At 45.9% G+C, this 17796-nt stretch overlaps 2 protein-coding genes across 4 annotated transcripts; one reads left to right on the forward strand and one right to left on the reverse strand.

Annotated features, from left to right (window-relative positions):
* The first annotated feature begins 501 nt into the window (after positions 1–501).
* On the forward strand, positions 502–5368 carry gpr101 (G protein-coupled receptor 101). 2 transcript variants are annotated; one of them, XM_077021193.1, is made up of 2 exons: positions 502–1094; positions 1218–5368. In XM_077021193.1, the coding sequence occupies exon 2, from the start codon at positions 1317–1319 to the stop codon at positions 2607–2609; it is 1293 nt and encodes a 430-aa protein (XP_076877308.1). In that variant the 5' UTR covers positions 502–1094; positions 1218–1316; the 3' UTR covers positions 2610–5368. The 2 variants fall into 2 exon arrangements, with proteins under 2 accessions (XP_076877308.1, XP_076877307.1); XM_077021192.1 differs by having other exon boundaries at positions 502–796.
* A 633-nt stretch (positions 5369–6001) lies between these two features.
* tm9sf5 (transmembrane 9 superfamily protein member 5) lies at positions 6002–17203 on the reverse strand. Of its 2 annotated transcripts, XM_077021190.1 has the most exons (18): positions 16872–17203; positions 16524–16591; positions 16350–16443; positions 14064–14191; positions 13802–13931; positions 12807–12934; positions 12477–12588; positions 12291–12370; positions 12032–12137; positions 11678–11719; positions 10665–10797; positions 10430–10549; positions 10033–10090; positions 9787–9946; positions 9386–9537; positions 9142–9253; positions 8511–8682; positions 6002–6556 (listed from the first exon to the last, which is right to left on the reverse strand). In XM_077021190.1, exons 1-18 carry the CDS (start codon positions 17001–17003, stop codon positions 6489–6491), a joined length of 1995 nt encoding a protein of 664 aa, XP_076877305.1. In that variant the 5' UTR covers positions 17004–17203; the 3' UTR covers positions 6002–6488. The 2 variants fall into 2 exon arrangements, with proteins under 2 accessions (XP_076877305.1, XP_076877306.1); XM_077021191.1 differs by lacking the exon at positions 11678–11719 and having other exon boundaries at positions 16872–17201.
* Positions 17204–17796: the final 593 nt, after the last annotated feature.

Genomic DNA, 17796 nt, shown 5'->3' on the forward strand with positions numbered 1-17796 from the left:
AACACACATGAATCATACACTGTAATTTAAACAGTACTTTGGTGTGGTGTGTTGCCTGTATTAGGGCCTACGCCAGCCCACTGCCTGGTCTACGGATACACCCACTGCACTTCACAAGTGTTCAAAGTGTCACTGTCTGAAATAATTTGTTCTGAAGAATTTCATTCTAGCCTGAGCACGTGGACATTTAATTTGTCACATTAGTTGAACAGATATTCAACATTTAGAAAAGAAAAATATCTAGCAAGCAGCACCTTTTTGGCAGTTTATTGATATTTACTTGGCAATGACATTTGTGGCTTTATTTATTTTTTAATACATTTGTTCTCATTATAATAACAATTTTATTGTATTCCCAGTATATAAAGGAAAACAATCACCCAGACGTAATCACCCAGTGGTTTTGCATTTTCCCTTCTGTGCCATCGTGGGGTGACGCGGCTCTAAATGACCAACGCAACCCCGAGAGGTTCGCGAGTGAGAGGCGGACGGACCCACCACCCAACGCAGGCAGGTGCGCTCGACACCGTGCGCGGTTTGCTTTAGCGCGGTCCTCGCAGCCGTTTTTTTTTTTTTGCAGGCGACATTTCTGACAACGAGGACCGAGCGCGACTCTCCGGGCGTGAACGAGATCCCTGCCGTGAACGATGCTCGGAGGCGCGGATGGGAGCCCGGCGCGGAGATCACAGCATCGCGCCGTCAATGGGGACGCGCGCCGGGGCGCCCGCACATCACCGGACGCGCGACTGAACACGCGCCGCACGGAAGACGCTTCGCTTGTGATGGACATCGCGAGGTAAAACGCGTCGGTTTAACGGCGAAACGGTTTCGGACGGTGGCGATGGCGACAGGTTGGCCGTGTCCTGGGGATCCGCGCTGAGGGAACAATGGGATGTAGAGATGTGCGGGATGCAGCTGTCTGTGGCGGGGACGAGGACGGTCGATTAATCCAAAACGCCATTAGCTCAGTCAGTGGGGGGTGTAGAAGATGTTAAGGAGACACGAAAGGGGACGTTAGACGTGTAGCTATGATGTTGCGGCACTGTATTCTCACACGGAGCTAATTTGAGCAGTAATATGTCTATTCCGGGAAGGTAAGCCAGGTGCGACAGCGAACGCTTACGGCAGAAATGGAAGTACTCCTGCAAAAAAGAGTCTTGTGCTTTACAGCAGGGCCTGCAATGCTAAACCTACACACGTTTATCTCGTCTTTAAAGGTGAAATCAGCGTTGGAGAAAGGCGCGGGCAGACCCCGAGGTGCCCGTCGGCGGTCAGAGGACTGCATATGCGTTATCTCCCACCTCCACGGCACCACCATGCCCGCCTCGCAGGCTCCTGGCTCGGTCCATAACTCCAGCGCCGGGCCCTGGGACCCTGGCTCCCCGGGTCCGCCGTCGGTGGCCAGCAGCGCGGTGAAGATGGTGCTGATAGCGGCCATCGTCTGCGCTTCGCTCTTCGGCAACGTGGTGGTGTTGCTGGCGTTCCAGCGCAAGCCGCAGCTGCTGCACGTGGCCAACCGCTTCGTGCTCAACCTGCTGCTGGCCGACCTGCTGCAGACGGTGCTGGTCATGCCCTTCGCCATCACGGCGGCCGCGCCGGGCGTCTGGCCGCTGGACGCTCGTCTGTGCCGGGCGCTGGTTGTGCTCATGCACCTGTTCGCCTTCGCCGGAGTCAACACCATCATCGTGGTGTCGGTGGACCGCTACCTGGCCATCATCCACCCGCTGTCCTACCCCACCCGCATGACCCCCCACCTGGGCACCAACCTCATCGCCCTCACCTGGCTGCTGGGCGTGTTGCAGAGCACACCGCCGCTCTACGGCTGGGGGGCCATCGACTTCGACCGCCGGCACAGCGCCTGCACGGTGGTGTGGTCCGCCAGCTACTCCTACTCCACCCTGGTGGTGGCGCTGTCCTTCTGGCTGCCCGTCTCCATCATGCTGGCCTGCTACTGGATGGTGTTCAGGGCAGCCAGGCGGCAGAACGCCCTGGTGCACCCCATGCAGACCAACCAGCCGCCGGACTCCCAGGGCCCGTGCTCCAGCCCACAGCGACCCCCGCCCGAGGGGCCGTTCTCGGCCGCGTACCCGGCCAGGACCCGGCACCGGCGCTTTCACTACCACTGCAAGGCGGCGCGGGTGGTGTTCGTGGTCATGGCCTCCTACATCCTCAGCATGGGCCCCTACAGCGTCCTGAGCACCGTCTCGATGCGTGCGGGCGCCACCGTGCCGCCCTGGATGGCCTCCATGGCGCTGGTCCTCTTCTTCCTGCAGTGCTGCCTCCACCCGTACATCTACGGCTACATGCATCGCAGCGTCCGCAAGGAGTTCCTGGCGCTGCTGTGCGGGACCTTGTGCGGGCGGGGCCTGCCCGGGCGGGGTTCGGCCACCGACAGCTGCTTCACGGTGACCGACGGACGCTCGGCGCACGCCCGGCCGGCCGGCCACGCCACCCGTGTGCGGCCCCTCCGTACCTGGGACGAAGGGACCACGTCGTCCTCGCCCACGGACAGGAGGTCCAGGGAGAGCCACAAAGAGACCACGTCCGTCAGCTTGAGCTCTGAGAAGGAGCTCACCGTGCACAGCAGTAAGTGTCAGGAAGGCATTTAACAGTGTGAGTTTACACGGCGCAGAGCGGCTGGTTATTGGCTGCCTTAACTGTCAAACTCAGAACTCATCATACAACAGAAAGATGGTACATCAGTGGTCTTCCTATCAGCCTCCTGATAGTTTCACCTGATAGGTGCACCTTGCAAACCAAGGAAATGTGTGAAAGTGCCCTGGACTATATTCTAGAGTGACCATATTCCGTGAGTGAATTCCTCATCCAGGTGAGGAAGTGAATTTGATGGACAGGGGACATTATGAAGTGTTAGGTCAACGTTTGTGGAATGTAATATAATGTTAACTATTTTTTGGATAGTAGGGAATTACATGTTTGTAATTTTGTGAAATCTTGTATAGTATTTGTAAATTAAACCAAAATGTTTGTTAGTGCTCATTATGGAAAGTTGAAAAGAGAGCAGTCCCAAATTCTAAAGATTAGATCATATTAGATTATATGATGCAAAAGAGTTAATAGCTGTTTTTACTATTATCTTTACTTTCAACATACATATCAGAATAAACAGTAGTGAGGACAAATTAATTAATGTCACACAAATGCAGCACTGGTCTCTTAAAAGGGACTGGAGGTTTAATGTTTTCATTTAAACCTTTAAGACCTAATCCTTAAAGTGGACATCTGGGCATACTGTTACATTTCTGGTACTTAAGTATTAAGAGTTGAAAGCAACCATGTGGGGAGCATGTTGGCAGCGTGTTAGAGGGTCAAATACTGCAATGTGGCATCAACATTACCATCTTCTCACCTTCAGCAAACAGGAAACTAAATCCAATTTTCTGCAAACAGCAATCACGTTTTAATTAGATCATACAAACCTGTGCAAACACACAAGGAATAACATGGTTATAAAATGAGCCACATCTTACTGCCGTCAGGTGCGCAGACTGTCACCGGGCAAAACCCTCCGACACGGCGCTTACAGATGAGAGCGTTTGAACGCAATGGTGCTGAAAAACGTTTTACGTACCATTTCACTTTATTTGGCAGATCAGTTAGTGAAGTTGAGCACAGAGGAGAGGTGATGGTTGTGGCGAGGATCTCAGGGTGTAACACTGCAGCGTGTGTGTCTCATCTCGCCTCACCGAGACGCTTTGCTGGAGCAAAAGCAAACCAGCTCCAGTTTCGAGTGCCTGCCCAGAAGAGCTTTACAGTATCTCACTGCCGAGCCATTTCAACTGGAACCAGTTAAACCAGTAGACCGATGGAGGTTGAAAGGGGTAATGACCCCGCCAGGCGCTGTTTAGGAGTGAACCAGAGCAGGAGAAACACTTCCTGCTTCTGGAACACTTGTGCCCTGCTATATTCTGGTAGGGTTGCACCATATGTTTAAAGCATCAAATTGAAGTTATATTGCTACACATAAAAAATGCCTCACGGGAATCTAAAGAAACTCTTTTCACTTAAGTAATTCAGTTGTTCGATCAATTGTAACATTGATCAGGATGCTCACAGCGCACAATTTAAATAGTTATGATTCGTTAGTGTTATTTTTATATTGCAGCGGGCAATATTGCAATAATGATTAACAAACGGTATGTTTTGTGGTCCTCCTTGGTGGGATGCAAAAAGCCCAGAGCAATATTCATCGTGCTCGGCGATAAAGCCAGGAGTCTATTCACTAATAACACCACAGGCTACTGAAGCAAAACAGCAGAGGTACGATTACATGTTCAGAATCTCTCAAAAACCTCCGTACGTGCATATCTGGCATGTCAATTCCTCGCGTTTCTTTTTCAGACCGTCCACATTGCCGTGGGACAGGTGGCAGCCTGTCTGTCATAACTGAGACTTAATCACAAGTACATCTGCACTTTGCCGCATGGACACCTTGTTCCAACAGGCGAGTTGCCTTGTTGTGTTAACTTAGACCAGCTGATTTCGGAGTTTGGAGTCAAGTAGCTACTTCACACTAGTGGTGCCCTATCCCAGTCTGGAGGTCTCCATATCTCCACATTGTCCAGCAGTGAAGCTCCCACCGAAGGGTCAATATGTCTGGTAAAAACAAAGATCTTGATTTCAGGTGTGTGAGATCATTTAAAGAAAGGGACTCGCAAAGGCTGAGTGAGACCCACTCATCTAGGCTTTTAAAAATACTGTTAAGTCTTACTAACAATTTTGATTAACTTGAATTGCACATTTAAGTGCATTTTTAACAACAAACTGCTTAGAGGAAAAGACTTTAGGAGGTCAATCTCCCCTCCTATAGTACTCTATGTTAATGGTTAGACCATTTAGAGCAGGGGTACTCAACTGGCGGACCGCGGTCCGGATCCGGACCTGAACGCAGTCCTGTCCGGACCCAATCTCATTCCTGATTAACTGGATACGGACCTCAGGTCACAGGTATCTGCCAAAAGTGGACTGCGGACAAATTTAGTTGAGTACGCCTGATTTAGAGGCTATTTGAACTGTTTTCCATTCATAAGTGCTTTCAATATCACAAGGCCGTAGCAAAATATCTTCTGGATATTAATGCTGGGACATATGACAAGTCTGTCAACTCACTTCACACTTCTCCATCTGCAGTCGGTGGACAATCAGACATTTGACCAGTACACAATTAAAACTCTTGTAATGTAGCTGCGTAATTAGTAGTTGTCCTTAGGATATTAATCACTGGACTGTTTTTAAATGATATTGACAGGTAGACATTGTAATGATTTCTGTTGTGTTTTATTTTTGCTCCATGGTACAAGGATCTTCATGTACACCTCATATAGCTCAACTTAAGCAGTTGGCTTTGGAATTAAAGTTCTTGAAATAAAGTTTGGCAGCGTTTATGTATCATGTCTGTTTCAAACCAGATAATGCTTTAGACTACCAAGTAGTTTAAACAAAAAACTAAACAAAACAAGGCATCAGGTCGGCCATGACGCTCTCTGTGCCACTGAATACACTGCTCCACCTTCAGTCAGAAATAAAACATCTGAGATGTCCATAATAAATTAAACAGGGCTGATGATGGCCTGTTTTACTGATAACCAGTTATTAGTGATCCCATAAACAAATACATCTATATCACTCCCAAGCCCTTTCACCTTTGGTCTAAAAATAATTTCAAGAAATAAAAAGACATATGAAAAAACAGAAAAATAAAATCACATTTATGTAGGATTTATACCATTCAAATAATATACTTACAGCAGAACAGGTAAAAAAGGAATCAACATTTGGATCTCGATATACAAGCGTAAGATACATTTTTGTACATTATTTCTGAGAAATGAGTCCTTCGGTTTTGCTGCCATTGGAGGGTGAAGCTACAGGAGGTCAGAAAGCTCTACAGGTATCTGACCCTTTGACTACAACCTGATTGTTTCCACTCCTCCATCTCTTCTTCTGCTTCTACATCTGAAAATCAGATATTTAATGTGCAAACATCTGGGGTTCTTCGGTCATCTGTTAACTTTTTTTTTTTTACTTTTAATAGTCATCTTTACCACATGGCCCATCAAATCAAAGCGATTAACGCAAATATGTTCACAGCTTTTAGTGTATGACAAGACCCTGGGGCTGAGGCCTTACTGGCAATCACACCGGCTCCATAACCAATGGTCTACAACCCTTCATTTAATAAGAGCCACCAATGATCGATTGTTCATGCTATTAAACATAAACCCCCAACTAGAACTCAACTAAACCACATATTTGAAAGTCCTAACGGAAAATCAATTCAGGTTATGGTGCAGACCAACCGAAGTACAGACAGCAGAAACATAGAACAATGACGGTAACACATCAGTCTCCAAGCAAAGCAGAAGGACGTTTGGATCCCAGATACGCACTCGACTCGCAGACAGTTTGTCCCCATCGGCGAGCGCAGAGACGTGAGGGACGGCGGCCGAACTTCCCCGTATTCACCATCAGTCCACCTTCACCACACTGTAGATCTTGTTCACAAACCAGAAACAGGCGAAGAAGCCGATGGTACCTGCGGAGAGGAGGATGAAGACGGCCGTGTGAACTGAGGCTGTGGGCAGGGCGCCCTCACGGGGGGCACTTTCCTGGGCTTCATTTGAAGTGCTCTCATAAACCCACTCTGAGGTGCTGAAGAGCCAGGGTAGAAGAGGATGCACACACACACACACACACACACACATGCACACTCACACACTTCAGAAACCACACTTAAAAAACTGCATGTTTGTTTGATCTTTTGTTTATCCTAGACCTGTTTCTGATTAACCTGCCCCTGAAGTTCAAGAAACATACAGCAGATAATTACTGTGCAACAAACACTGTTCCTCCTCTCCCCGTCCTTCACATTAAAAATAAAACGTAGCTGTATATAATTAGTAGATTGTTCTTAAAGATACACTCAATCACAGCTGAGCTCACGGGGTTAGTCCATACCCATTAAACACCTGCACACCCTCACCGCACCATCAGATTACAAACTGTACTCCAGGGATGTGTGACGAATGAGGCCACACCTACAGTCCCCGCGCCGTACGACGAAAAGCACGGGCCGAAAAACGGGATTAAAACAGACGTAAAAACAGGTAATGAAACGGCATCATGGTTACGTCAGCACCGGGGGACCAGCGCTTCCACAAACGCGGCATCGGGGTAGATAGACAAGGGAGGGGACACACACACACACACACACACACACACACACACACACACACACACACACACACACACACACACACACACACACAGTATCGTGGTGGGCCGGGGGGATGGAATAGAGGAGAGAAGAGAAAAACATGACTATAATAGAAAGGAGTCTGTTTGCTCCGGCTAACGTGGCGTCGGTGTCCTCTACTAGGAAAGAGCTGGCGTGTGCTGTTACTATGTCAACTTATGAGCGTCTCCACCTAAGAATATAGGCTCTCAAGGATGCGCGTGCTGGTCGCAAACAACCTCCTATTCAACGTGGCCTGCTGTCTTTAGACCTCGAGTACCAGCCACATAAGGAAGTTGCCATAACAGCAGTAGCCAGGGCTTTTGAGGCATCTATTAGAATCCATGGCAACAAATAAAACAGGGGCCCGATATTCGTTACGTAAACCTCCAACATAATAGAGAAGCCCAGTGAGGCGCTGCAATCGTACACCACAATCAGGAGGGCTCTCTGTGACGGGGAAACGTATCCTGTAATGACCCGGGATGCTCAGAGATGCCGTTATGTTCCCCAACTAACAGCGTGATGGAAACCCATTACCACTTTAAGACAGGGCGGCAGAAACTAGACAAGCCCGTCACAGAGTAGCCTAACGGGCTCAAGAGAGCAGAGCGGGGAGCACGACCGAGACGGAAGGCACACTCAATGTGTGTGTGTGTGTGTGTGTGTGTGTGTGTGTGTGTGTGTGTGTGTGTGGAGATGCCGTTTGTCTGCTTGGCAGCTGTTCTGCTGTCACCTCTTCCAGCTCAGCAGATGAATCAGGCGAACTGGGGAAGGTTTGATTAAGGCCGGCGTGTGGGGTGCCGTCTCTCACAATAACACTAAAGGCTGAGGAGGATTATTTATAAGTGTCCTCATTCTCCTGAAGGCCACACACTACAGCTGAAACCCCACATAACCAGGAGAACAACGTCAACAACAACAGCAACCAGCCCTGAACAAAACCACAGCGCTGCAAACAGCTTCCTGCTGGCTTTTCTTCTGGGCTATTCCAGGACAGCAGTTAGAAGGGGGCGGCCGGTCTGACCATGCGCTCAAGGTCTGGCCGGATCACACAAGGTTTCCACACAAACACACACAGGTCATATTCATCCAAATCTGTACCTCAGGAACGGACACAGGAAGAAAACTCTGCAAGCTTACAGGATTTAACAACGTGTCATAGGACCTAATGACGGGACCCAGAGTCCTGCCGTCCCGGGTCAGGCCATCCCGGGTCAGGCCGTCATGGGCATGTGACCCCTGCTGCACTCACCCGTGAAGAGGAAGAAGATGAGCACCATTATCAGGGTGTAGCCAAAGTAAAGGATGGTGCTGGCAGCCCCTTGGATTTGGAGTTTGGAGAAGAAGTAGTGGACGGCGTAGATGAACAGGTACACCGCCGTGAACCCGCTGGTGAGGAAGGAACGCCACCACCAGTGATAATCCTGAGGAACGAGAGAAACGGGGAAACGTTTGAGGACGACACGCGTGCGCCGTCCGGGCCGTGTGAGCACAGCTCTGCTGAGCCCTCTGGGGACACGCAACACTTCAGCCTTGGGTGTGAAATTTCTGGTCATTGTAGCCAAAGTGTGAAAACACCAACACAAGGGCAATTTGCCCTGGAATTTCCTGTGTGAAACTATAACTTTCCGTTTAGACAGTGTTAAATATCGCTACAGAACTCCTCAGTAAACAGGAACTCAAAAGTAACTAAAATATACTATTAAAAGCAAAAACATTTTTGAAACATGATTAAATTAGCAATACACCTACAACGGTGCTCTCAAAAGCACAGAGGTAGGTTCTAGTGGGCCTACCTCCACACAGGGTTATGTTTAGTGTTTATAGGAGTCCATTTGGGCGCTGTAGGTGCTAATTCAACCCATTTTGCCGTTGATCCTCACCTCAGCGCACAGGTGGAAGTAACAGAGCAGGACTGTGGCCTCAGAACAGGTGATGAGGAGGATGATGAACACCAAGAACAAGAAGCCAAACATGTAATACATCTGATGAGACCTGCCAACACACACACGGACACCATAAACCCAACGAAACTCTCAGATTCCCGTTACTGGCACTGACGGTGCGGTGAGGAGCGATGGGGACTGTGATGGTGTTAGAGTGACGCTATGGGGACGGAGAACGCACCAGATGCTGTTGAGGATGAAGAAGAGCTGGATGAAGATGCAGCCGAAGGGGAGAATGCCACCCATGACGATACCTGGCAGGGGTCTGGTGAAGAAGGACTGCTCAGGGATCTGACGTGGGATCTGGTTGGTCCGGACCGGATGCTCCATCACCTGTACACGATGACCGTGACCAGAAATGACACGGCACGCTTCGGGCTAGACTAACAACACGTGTGTGCACACAATCAGACAATCAGGGTGGTGGCTTACTGAAAACCAGAAAGATACAGACAGGAAAACAGCAAGTCATGAGTCCTTGACCAAACACACACAAATGGACTGTAATTTATTTTCTTTTTTTTTGTTTTACCCAAGTAACCAATGTTGAGAGTGACACTGCATGCCTGTCCACGGACTCACCGGCTTCCTGAAGCCGAAGAAGGCACCCACAAAGGTCAGAGGCACGGAGATGCCAAACCAGAGAGCCAGGACGGCCAGTAGAGTGCCGAACGGGACGGCGGCCGACGAGCCCTCCACCCACAGGATCAGATTCATCAGGAAGAAGTCCGCAAACACGACCCTGCAGAACCAGGAACCGCTGTGATTATGGAGCAAATCTGACCGTGGCCACCAGAGGCTCCACATTACACACAATAGTTACCACACCCTGGGCACAGGAGAGCTGTCAAAAAAACGTTGCTTTTCCATTTTTCTCCACCGAAACCTAAGAATACAGAAATGAGAAGAAAAAACTATACATGCATTGCATTACTTGTTTATTGATTTCTTTATGTTTCACATAATCACTATTCTATTACCACTATAATCACAGTATTTTACAATACTGTGTTATTAATATTTTACCAAAGAAGTATGAGAATTGAGTGCAAGTTTAAATGGATTAAGCTCCTTTTAAAGAAATACTTCAGCCCAAACTTTAGCGGTGTCTGAAAGCGAATAAGGACGTCGCTGTAAGGTCTGTGTCAGAAAAGGCTGAATGGCCCTGTGACATTCTAAGTCCCGCTAGCATTCTGCACTTCGTTTAAACGGGCCACATTCTTACTTTTGTAGATCCTGGCGGACACGTAGCCAGCAGGCGTGCCTAAAAGCACCCACAGCACCACTGCGCACGTCATGAGAGCGCCTCTGTTGGCCGGAGACAGGAATCCCATGCAAGCCAGGACTGGGACGAAACATCGAATAAGGTTTAATAACGTCGGAGAGAATCTGTGCACTTTATTACTAAAAACAAAACAGATGCTTTGGGGAAGCTTTTTTTTTAATGTTATGATCCTTACAGAGGGTGATGAAGGTCATGATGAAGATCTGCACGCCCTGGCCCAGAAAGACGGAGAGCAGCATTCCGCTGCGTGGCGGCCTGAACACGTCCCCGTGCACCTGCTTCCAGCCGGACTCCTCCTGGGCATCCTCCTGCAGGGGGCAGCACAGAGCACACCCAGTCACAACCACCAGTCAGGGCTCTTCTGAAGGCTCCGACCGACACCTACTGGACCCAGCCCGTGACAATCAAGCCGGAGATCAAGCCAGGCGGAACCGAGGAGCTAGGAGGTGTCCAGGACAAGGACGCGGAGGTGTTCCCTATTTGCAGCGCCCAGCGTGAGAAGTGAAGACGCTAGGAGACGCAGCTTTAAAGTCATGATTTGGTGAAGGGGGGGGGGGGGGTCTAATTCGGACAGATGTTTGGTGTCGGGACCTCAGTCCTTGCAACCCATTTTTGCATCTCTTTCTCACATCCTCAGAGCGAAGATGAAAGGAGGAGATTCAAGGAAAAGGAAAGCAAGGGATTACCGTTAAAATTAGCAGAACCTCGGGCCCTTCTACAAAACACTCTACCATTAGCAAGTATTGCTAATAATGAATAACAACTCATTGCAGCCTATTAGCATAATCTAATTTGCATAATGCTAATTCATAGATACAGACTTTTCATTTTTTTTTACCTCATAGCACCTTCTGCTAAACAATTCTTTTAGTTCTTTAATACTGTTACCAGAGTTCAGGAACAGACAGCGCTCATTAAAGCTCCCACTAGCCAAGCATAAGCAAGGTGACGCTCTTAGCACACAATAAAATATGGTGTAGAGAAGGATCATCACCTAATTCATTCATTAAACATGTGCTGTAGAAACAAGCCTCTCTTATTTATTTATTTTCCACCATGGTTGCTGTGGGCATACCATCATTAATACACCATGTTTTATCACACAGCGGAAACTTAACCATATGAAAATCACCAAAAACCCAATCACCCCTGTGGAGATCTGTAAATGGACCCTGTGTACAGGCTTACATATGTATCGTGTGACTGTGGACGGATCTTAAACAAGTCTGCCTGCAAATGGCACAAAGAGGATTTTAGTGACTGGACGTTGTACGCTTTAAAAGCACATTGAGAAGATCAAAATAATTTTACTTCAAATTCCTTTTTTATAGTTAGGGAGTGACTGAGGATCCTCATGAGAGAGGATCACTTAAATGAACACAAAAGGAACTACAAGAGATTAAACAAATAAGATGACATTATACCTGCGAGCTGGGTTAACAAACATGACAAACAAGACAGCAAGAGTCCATCGTAACTGCAGTGAAATGAAGTAAGAATGAAGCAGCTGGCATGTCAGGACGTGAATGGAGGTGAGTGTACCTGGTCCACCTGGTTGTACTTGGCGATGTCCTTGTGAAGAGTCCTCAGCATAATCATGGCCACCATGCCGGAGAGGAACAACACGATGACCAGCGAGTTCATGATGCTGCACAGAGCATGAGTGGCATCAGGACAAAATTAATGTAGAGAATCCTTTATTAGCAGGTTGTGTGTGTGTGTGTGTGTGTGTGTGTGTGTGTGGGGGGGGGGGGGGGGGGGGGGGGGTAGAGATGGACAGAGAGAGGACAACTGGCCTTACCTAAACCACTGAATGTTTGTATGTGGCATGGAGACCAGAATATAATCCCATCTTGAAGCCCACCTAATTTCATCTGTGGACTGAAAAAAAACACATTTGTTCCCTTACAGAGTCTCTGTGTAGCAAACCTTTGTACGGCAATAGATTTGAACGCCATGGAAACTACATCAATGAACTCAAACTTGCCTCAAACTTGATAGAATAGGAGTACGTCACTGTCAGATCTGTAGTGAAATCCACTGGTATCTCCATGGGTGAGCCTTTGCATGACTGGCTATTTTCATCAGTGTGTTTAACACTGAGAAAAAACAGAAGCAACGACAGAACCTCCAGCTTTAACATTCAGACCAACTCAGAGAGCTCATGTCTACCCATCTCATAAACCATCTCAATTTTACATAAAGCTCCTCTAATTATCCGGCAGGACACAGGACAACATTATTCTATGTGCAAATGTCACAGAATTGCTCCCAAAAGACCAGTGCATGTGTGAGGTAACAGGGCTTGGAGGCTAACCTATGGGGTTCTAGTCTAGCAGACACCAGCCGAGAACCTCTCCAGTTCTCACTGTCCCCGCTGTGATATCTTAAGGTGATGTCCACGTGATTGAAGAGGTAGAAAGTGCTTTTCTTGTTGAACTTAGCCTAAAGTGAAACAGACACCACCATTACCACATGGAATCAGGAATTGGTCTACATGATCAAAAGGTTCCACTGTTAAAATACACATGCACCATGATTCCAAGTTGCTACATCTCAATCAAACATTTCACGCACCCCCCCCCCCCCCCCCCCAAGCAGCAAGTTACTTTCTCTTACTTTCAGTTGTTCTGTGTGGGTGTGCATGCGTGCTTGAAATATTATTGTAATATCGTTTTTCGTTTGTCAGGTTTTTAAATCATTTTTTCCTCATAACTATAGTTATTAAATAGTTGTACATATATGACCACTTGCTGAACTTATCTCTCTGTTATATCATTTAGATGAACGCGTATTCTAGTGATCTAGGTTATTTAGCAAAGATTATCTTGACATTCTGCACTACAAATCTGTTTCAAATCATTCCATCTCTTTTTTTTAAATCTGAAACAATTTCAAATAAGTAAAGTTCTTAACAAAACGCAAAAACCAAAGGATCCACCATATTTATATAGATGTCTGATTTAAATCTATGATCTACCTTTTCAGGCTCTGGGAGAAAGACCAGTGTTCTATATCAGGCTGTACCACATCCAGAGATCCATGAAACACTGTAGATTCTACATTTCATGCTACAGCACCTCTTTCCATGCACAGGGCCCACGAGCTGATATTACATCTAAAGGACTTCTAATATAGCATGTACATGCTTTGAACCCTAAATAAATGCCTGTTGATGAAATGCCATTAACATGTATGTATGAAATGCTATGCCACATATGACAGTCCAGCAATTCTAAGTTCGTTTTAGGTCCCGCAAGCTGCGGTAGAGTAGAGCTACAGGACATTACGAGAGTAGGAAGGTCTACTCACATCAATGATACAGGCATCTTTAGGCCGTCCTTCCTGGGTTACTAAACAACCAATGGGGAAGCCAGGGTTGCAGTACTGCTGACCATCTTCAACGCTGTAGCACCACGTCACAGGCATGTTGTCAACAATCCTAATAATGAGGAGATATGTCACGTGTTGTTTCGCACCGCAAATTCAATCGGTTCATATGGACGTACCCGGGAATCGAATATTTGGCAACAACACAGCACATTTTATAATTTTATCAGCCATTTTGTCTCACCAGTGGTGCTGGTAATTCAGCTCCATGCCTCTCTTGAGAAAGTCCAACTTGGCTTTAGACTCTTCATCAGATACAGCGTATGTTTTGGTGCACACTTTTTGGCAAGGCACATCTTTCCGAAAACTGAACTGAAAGAGATGCAGTGTGTATAGATCATGGGTTAAAGCAAGAAATTTTCATTTGACTGAAAATTTTTCCTGGCAAAAGACAATGCCAGTAATTATCATGGCCTGGCGTTTAGGGAACTGGTCTTGTGACTGGAGGGTCGTGGGTTCAATTCCCAGACCTGAGGCCATGACTGAGTTGCCCCTGAGCAAGGCCCTTAACCCTCAATTGCTCACTTGTATAAAAATGAGATAAAAATGTAAGTCGCTCTGGATAAGGGCGTCTGCCAAGTGCCATAAATGTAAATGTAAATTACTGAATGTGGTGTAGTTGGGACAAGGCCTCTTTTGCCGAATTCTACTCAATAAACACATTTATAAAGTATATTTATCTAAACAGCCTGTGTAAGGACAGAAGAGACAATCTATGAAGCAACAAAACGCAACACCTGAGCAATAAATGTACATAAATGTTTATATAATGGAGTTATCTGGGGGTGCTCTTCCAGAAAATTATTTAAAGATCAAGTCAAATTTAGTGAATCCTGGTGAGTTTTAAAAGGTATGAAGCTCTCTAGTTTTTATTAGATTCACTATCGTAAAAACATAAGCCGTAAGATTACCTGCTTTAAGTAGGTATGTTACAAAAAAAAATCCAAAAATGGCAAATTAAATCACACCACTGGATAGAGCTTTTAAATACAAACAGAACAACACCATCCATGTTAATTTGGTTTAGAAATAAAAAAGTTGACATTTTAAATGGAAGAAATGCGCCTATTTTCTCCGACTGTATTAAAGCTAAATGAAGAAAAGTCTGTGATCGGTGGAGAGATTCTTCAGTATAAATAACCATAACTTCTATATTTCACTACAAATTCAAATAAAAATTGAAATGTAGTTACTTTATAGTATGGACATGACATTATAATATTCAAAATGAATGAACAAATGAATATTTAATGATTAGTTCATTAATCTGAAGCGCGGCGCGCGAAGTTACAAAATTCGAGAGGTGCACGACCTCGCGAATCGCCAGCGCGCGGCTCTCGTGCACGGGAGGAGCCACCAGAGACCGTATATATACAGTCATTGGGAGCCACCGCGATTACGTCATTTTCAGCGCGCGGACCCTCGATTATATACATATGTATACATTCAGTGCTGATGAGCGCCAGTGAGAGAATCATATTTTGGCCACAAAACAGATAGCACGCGCGTGTGTGGTTTATTATGAATTGACGGAATTTTCCCCACAAAAAAAAATCAAATGACGGAAATCCGTCGTAGTGACGGAGAACTTTAACCCATGGTATAGATGACTCCAAGTCATACAATAGAAGGCAGTGGAGAAACTCGTTAAAAATGAGCTGCTGGGTTTAGTGGAAGAGCCTTTAGATCCAGTGCAGTTTGCATACAGATCCAGCAGGGGGGTAGATGATGCTACTACTACTCTACTGCTTTGCTTAACCTTGTTTACGGTCATCCTCAAGGTCCAAAAATGTATGCAGGACTTATATTTGTGGATTTCTCCACAACTGTTTGTGAATTAAACCACAAATCACTGTAAACAGAGTCTTAACACAATTTTAATCTTAGGTTTAACTTAGCAACCTGAATTACGGATTTTTATCATGGAGACCACAGAGGGTTAAAGTTATTGGCTTTTTATCTGAAACTCTCTTTTCTTCCACTGGTTCACCACAGGGTTGTGCTTTGTCTGCCCTGGTGTATATTTTTTGCACAAATGGCTGTAATGAATACTGAAATAGATACATCCTCAGATTTGCAGATGATATTCATTTATAGTCTGCTGCAGCAGGAGGAGACTGAGCATGGCCCAGTGATTGAGGAATCTGTGTAGTGGTGGACAGATATAAATTTGAAATTATAATTTGACAAAAACAAAAGACATATTGACTTTCGTAAAGTGCCCCAGTTGCCGATACCTTTATTGAATAATGGCAATTGATTTTTTTAATTATTATTATAAATGCCCAGGGGACAGTCACTGACAATAAGCTGTCATTTAGGGTGAATACTGAAATCATTTTCTAAAATCATATCTGAATAAAACCCTGGGCACAGGCATGGCTGCCCTGTTTACATGGTGTATATTCAAATGACCCATCAGTTTACATTGCTCAAGAGTGCCACTGCAGTCTGTGACACCTCGTCTTACCTTGTAAGGTGATGACTCAATTCTCTCTCCAAATAACACTTGGCCAAGGTTTTCTGACGGCCTCTTCTCTATTACATCTTTGCAAAAATCAAACCTGAAGTGGCAAAGCAGTTGGCCCGTTAGTGAAGGCAGGTGAGGATGTGTCCCACTATGATGAAGAGGGCTCACACTTACACATCATACTCGTACGGGAGGACGGACTCTACAGAGTCCAGTCGGTTTACAAACAACTGGATCTCATTCTATAGGAGACAGAAAACTGTTGTTAAGTAAGACTGATAAAAAAAATATCTGCAAAGAGCTTTTCAATAAAAAGATTTTCTTCTTTAAATAATATTCCCACAGCTGCCATGTCGGTTTGGATGAGTGGCTGCATAGCAACGAGTTCACTGGCTAAGTTATCCAGTACTTAAATTGCAAGGCTGGCTAGTTAGACCAGCTAGCTTTGTAGCTTTTTCTGCGTACACAAATTATATAAAAATAATGCAATAAGAAAGGAGGAAACACAGGTGTTCGCGTTACCTGACAGTCGCTGGTCTCTTTATCCTGCTCGCAGAAACTAACTGGAGCTAAACCCGGAAGGTAGAATCCGGAGACTGGGACAGTCGCAAATAAAGTACACGTAAACCTGAACCATACATCAAAAACCTTCATTGTTCTTGTAAATGTTGTATTTTCTCAGGCTTGGTTTCCCCTTGACATCCACTTTTTTTCGTAATGACCGAAATTAGCCAACTAGCTAACGCTATCTACTTGGATACGACGCAGAGTTAGCTAGTTAGCTTAGCCGGCAGTTTACCTGGTGGAGACGTTGTGAGAGTCACGCGCGACGTCAAGTGAAACCGGATATGACGTTCACGAGTCTGATACCTGTTATGACGTTCACGAGTCTGATACCTGTTCTGACATTCACGAGTCTGATACCTGTTATGACATTCACGAGTATGATATCTGTTCTGACGTTCACGAGTCTGATACTTGCTATGACATTCACGAGTCTGATATTTGTTATGACATTCATGAGTCTGATACCTGTTCTGACATTCATGAGTCTGATATCTGTTGTGACGTTCACAAGTCTGATACCTGTTATGACGTTCACGAGTATGATACCTGCTATGACATTCACGAGTCTGATACCTGTTATGACATTCACGAGTATGATATCTGTTCTGACGTTCACGAGTCTGATGCTTGTTATGACATTCACGGGTCTGATATTTGTTATGACGTTCATGAGTATGATACCTGTTCTGACATTCACAAGATTGATATCTGTTCTGACATTCACGAGTCTGATATCTGTTATGACATTCACAAGTCTGATACCGGTTATGATGTTCACAAGTCTCATACCTGTTCTGACGTTCACGAGTATGATACCTGTTATGACATTCACGAGTCTGATACCTGTTATGACATTCACGAGTCTGAGGCCGGTCATGAC

The sequence above is a fragment of the Brachyhypopomus gauderio genome, chromosome 11 (genome assembly GCF_052324685.1).
Source record: "Brachyhypopomus gauderio isolate BG-103 chromosome 11, BGAUD_0.2, whole genome shotgun sequence".
Taxonomy (NCBI): Eukaryota; Metazoa; Chordata; class Actinopteri; order Gymnotiformes; family Hypopomidae; genus Brachyhypopomus; species Brachyhypopomus gauderio.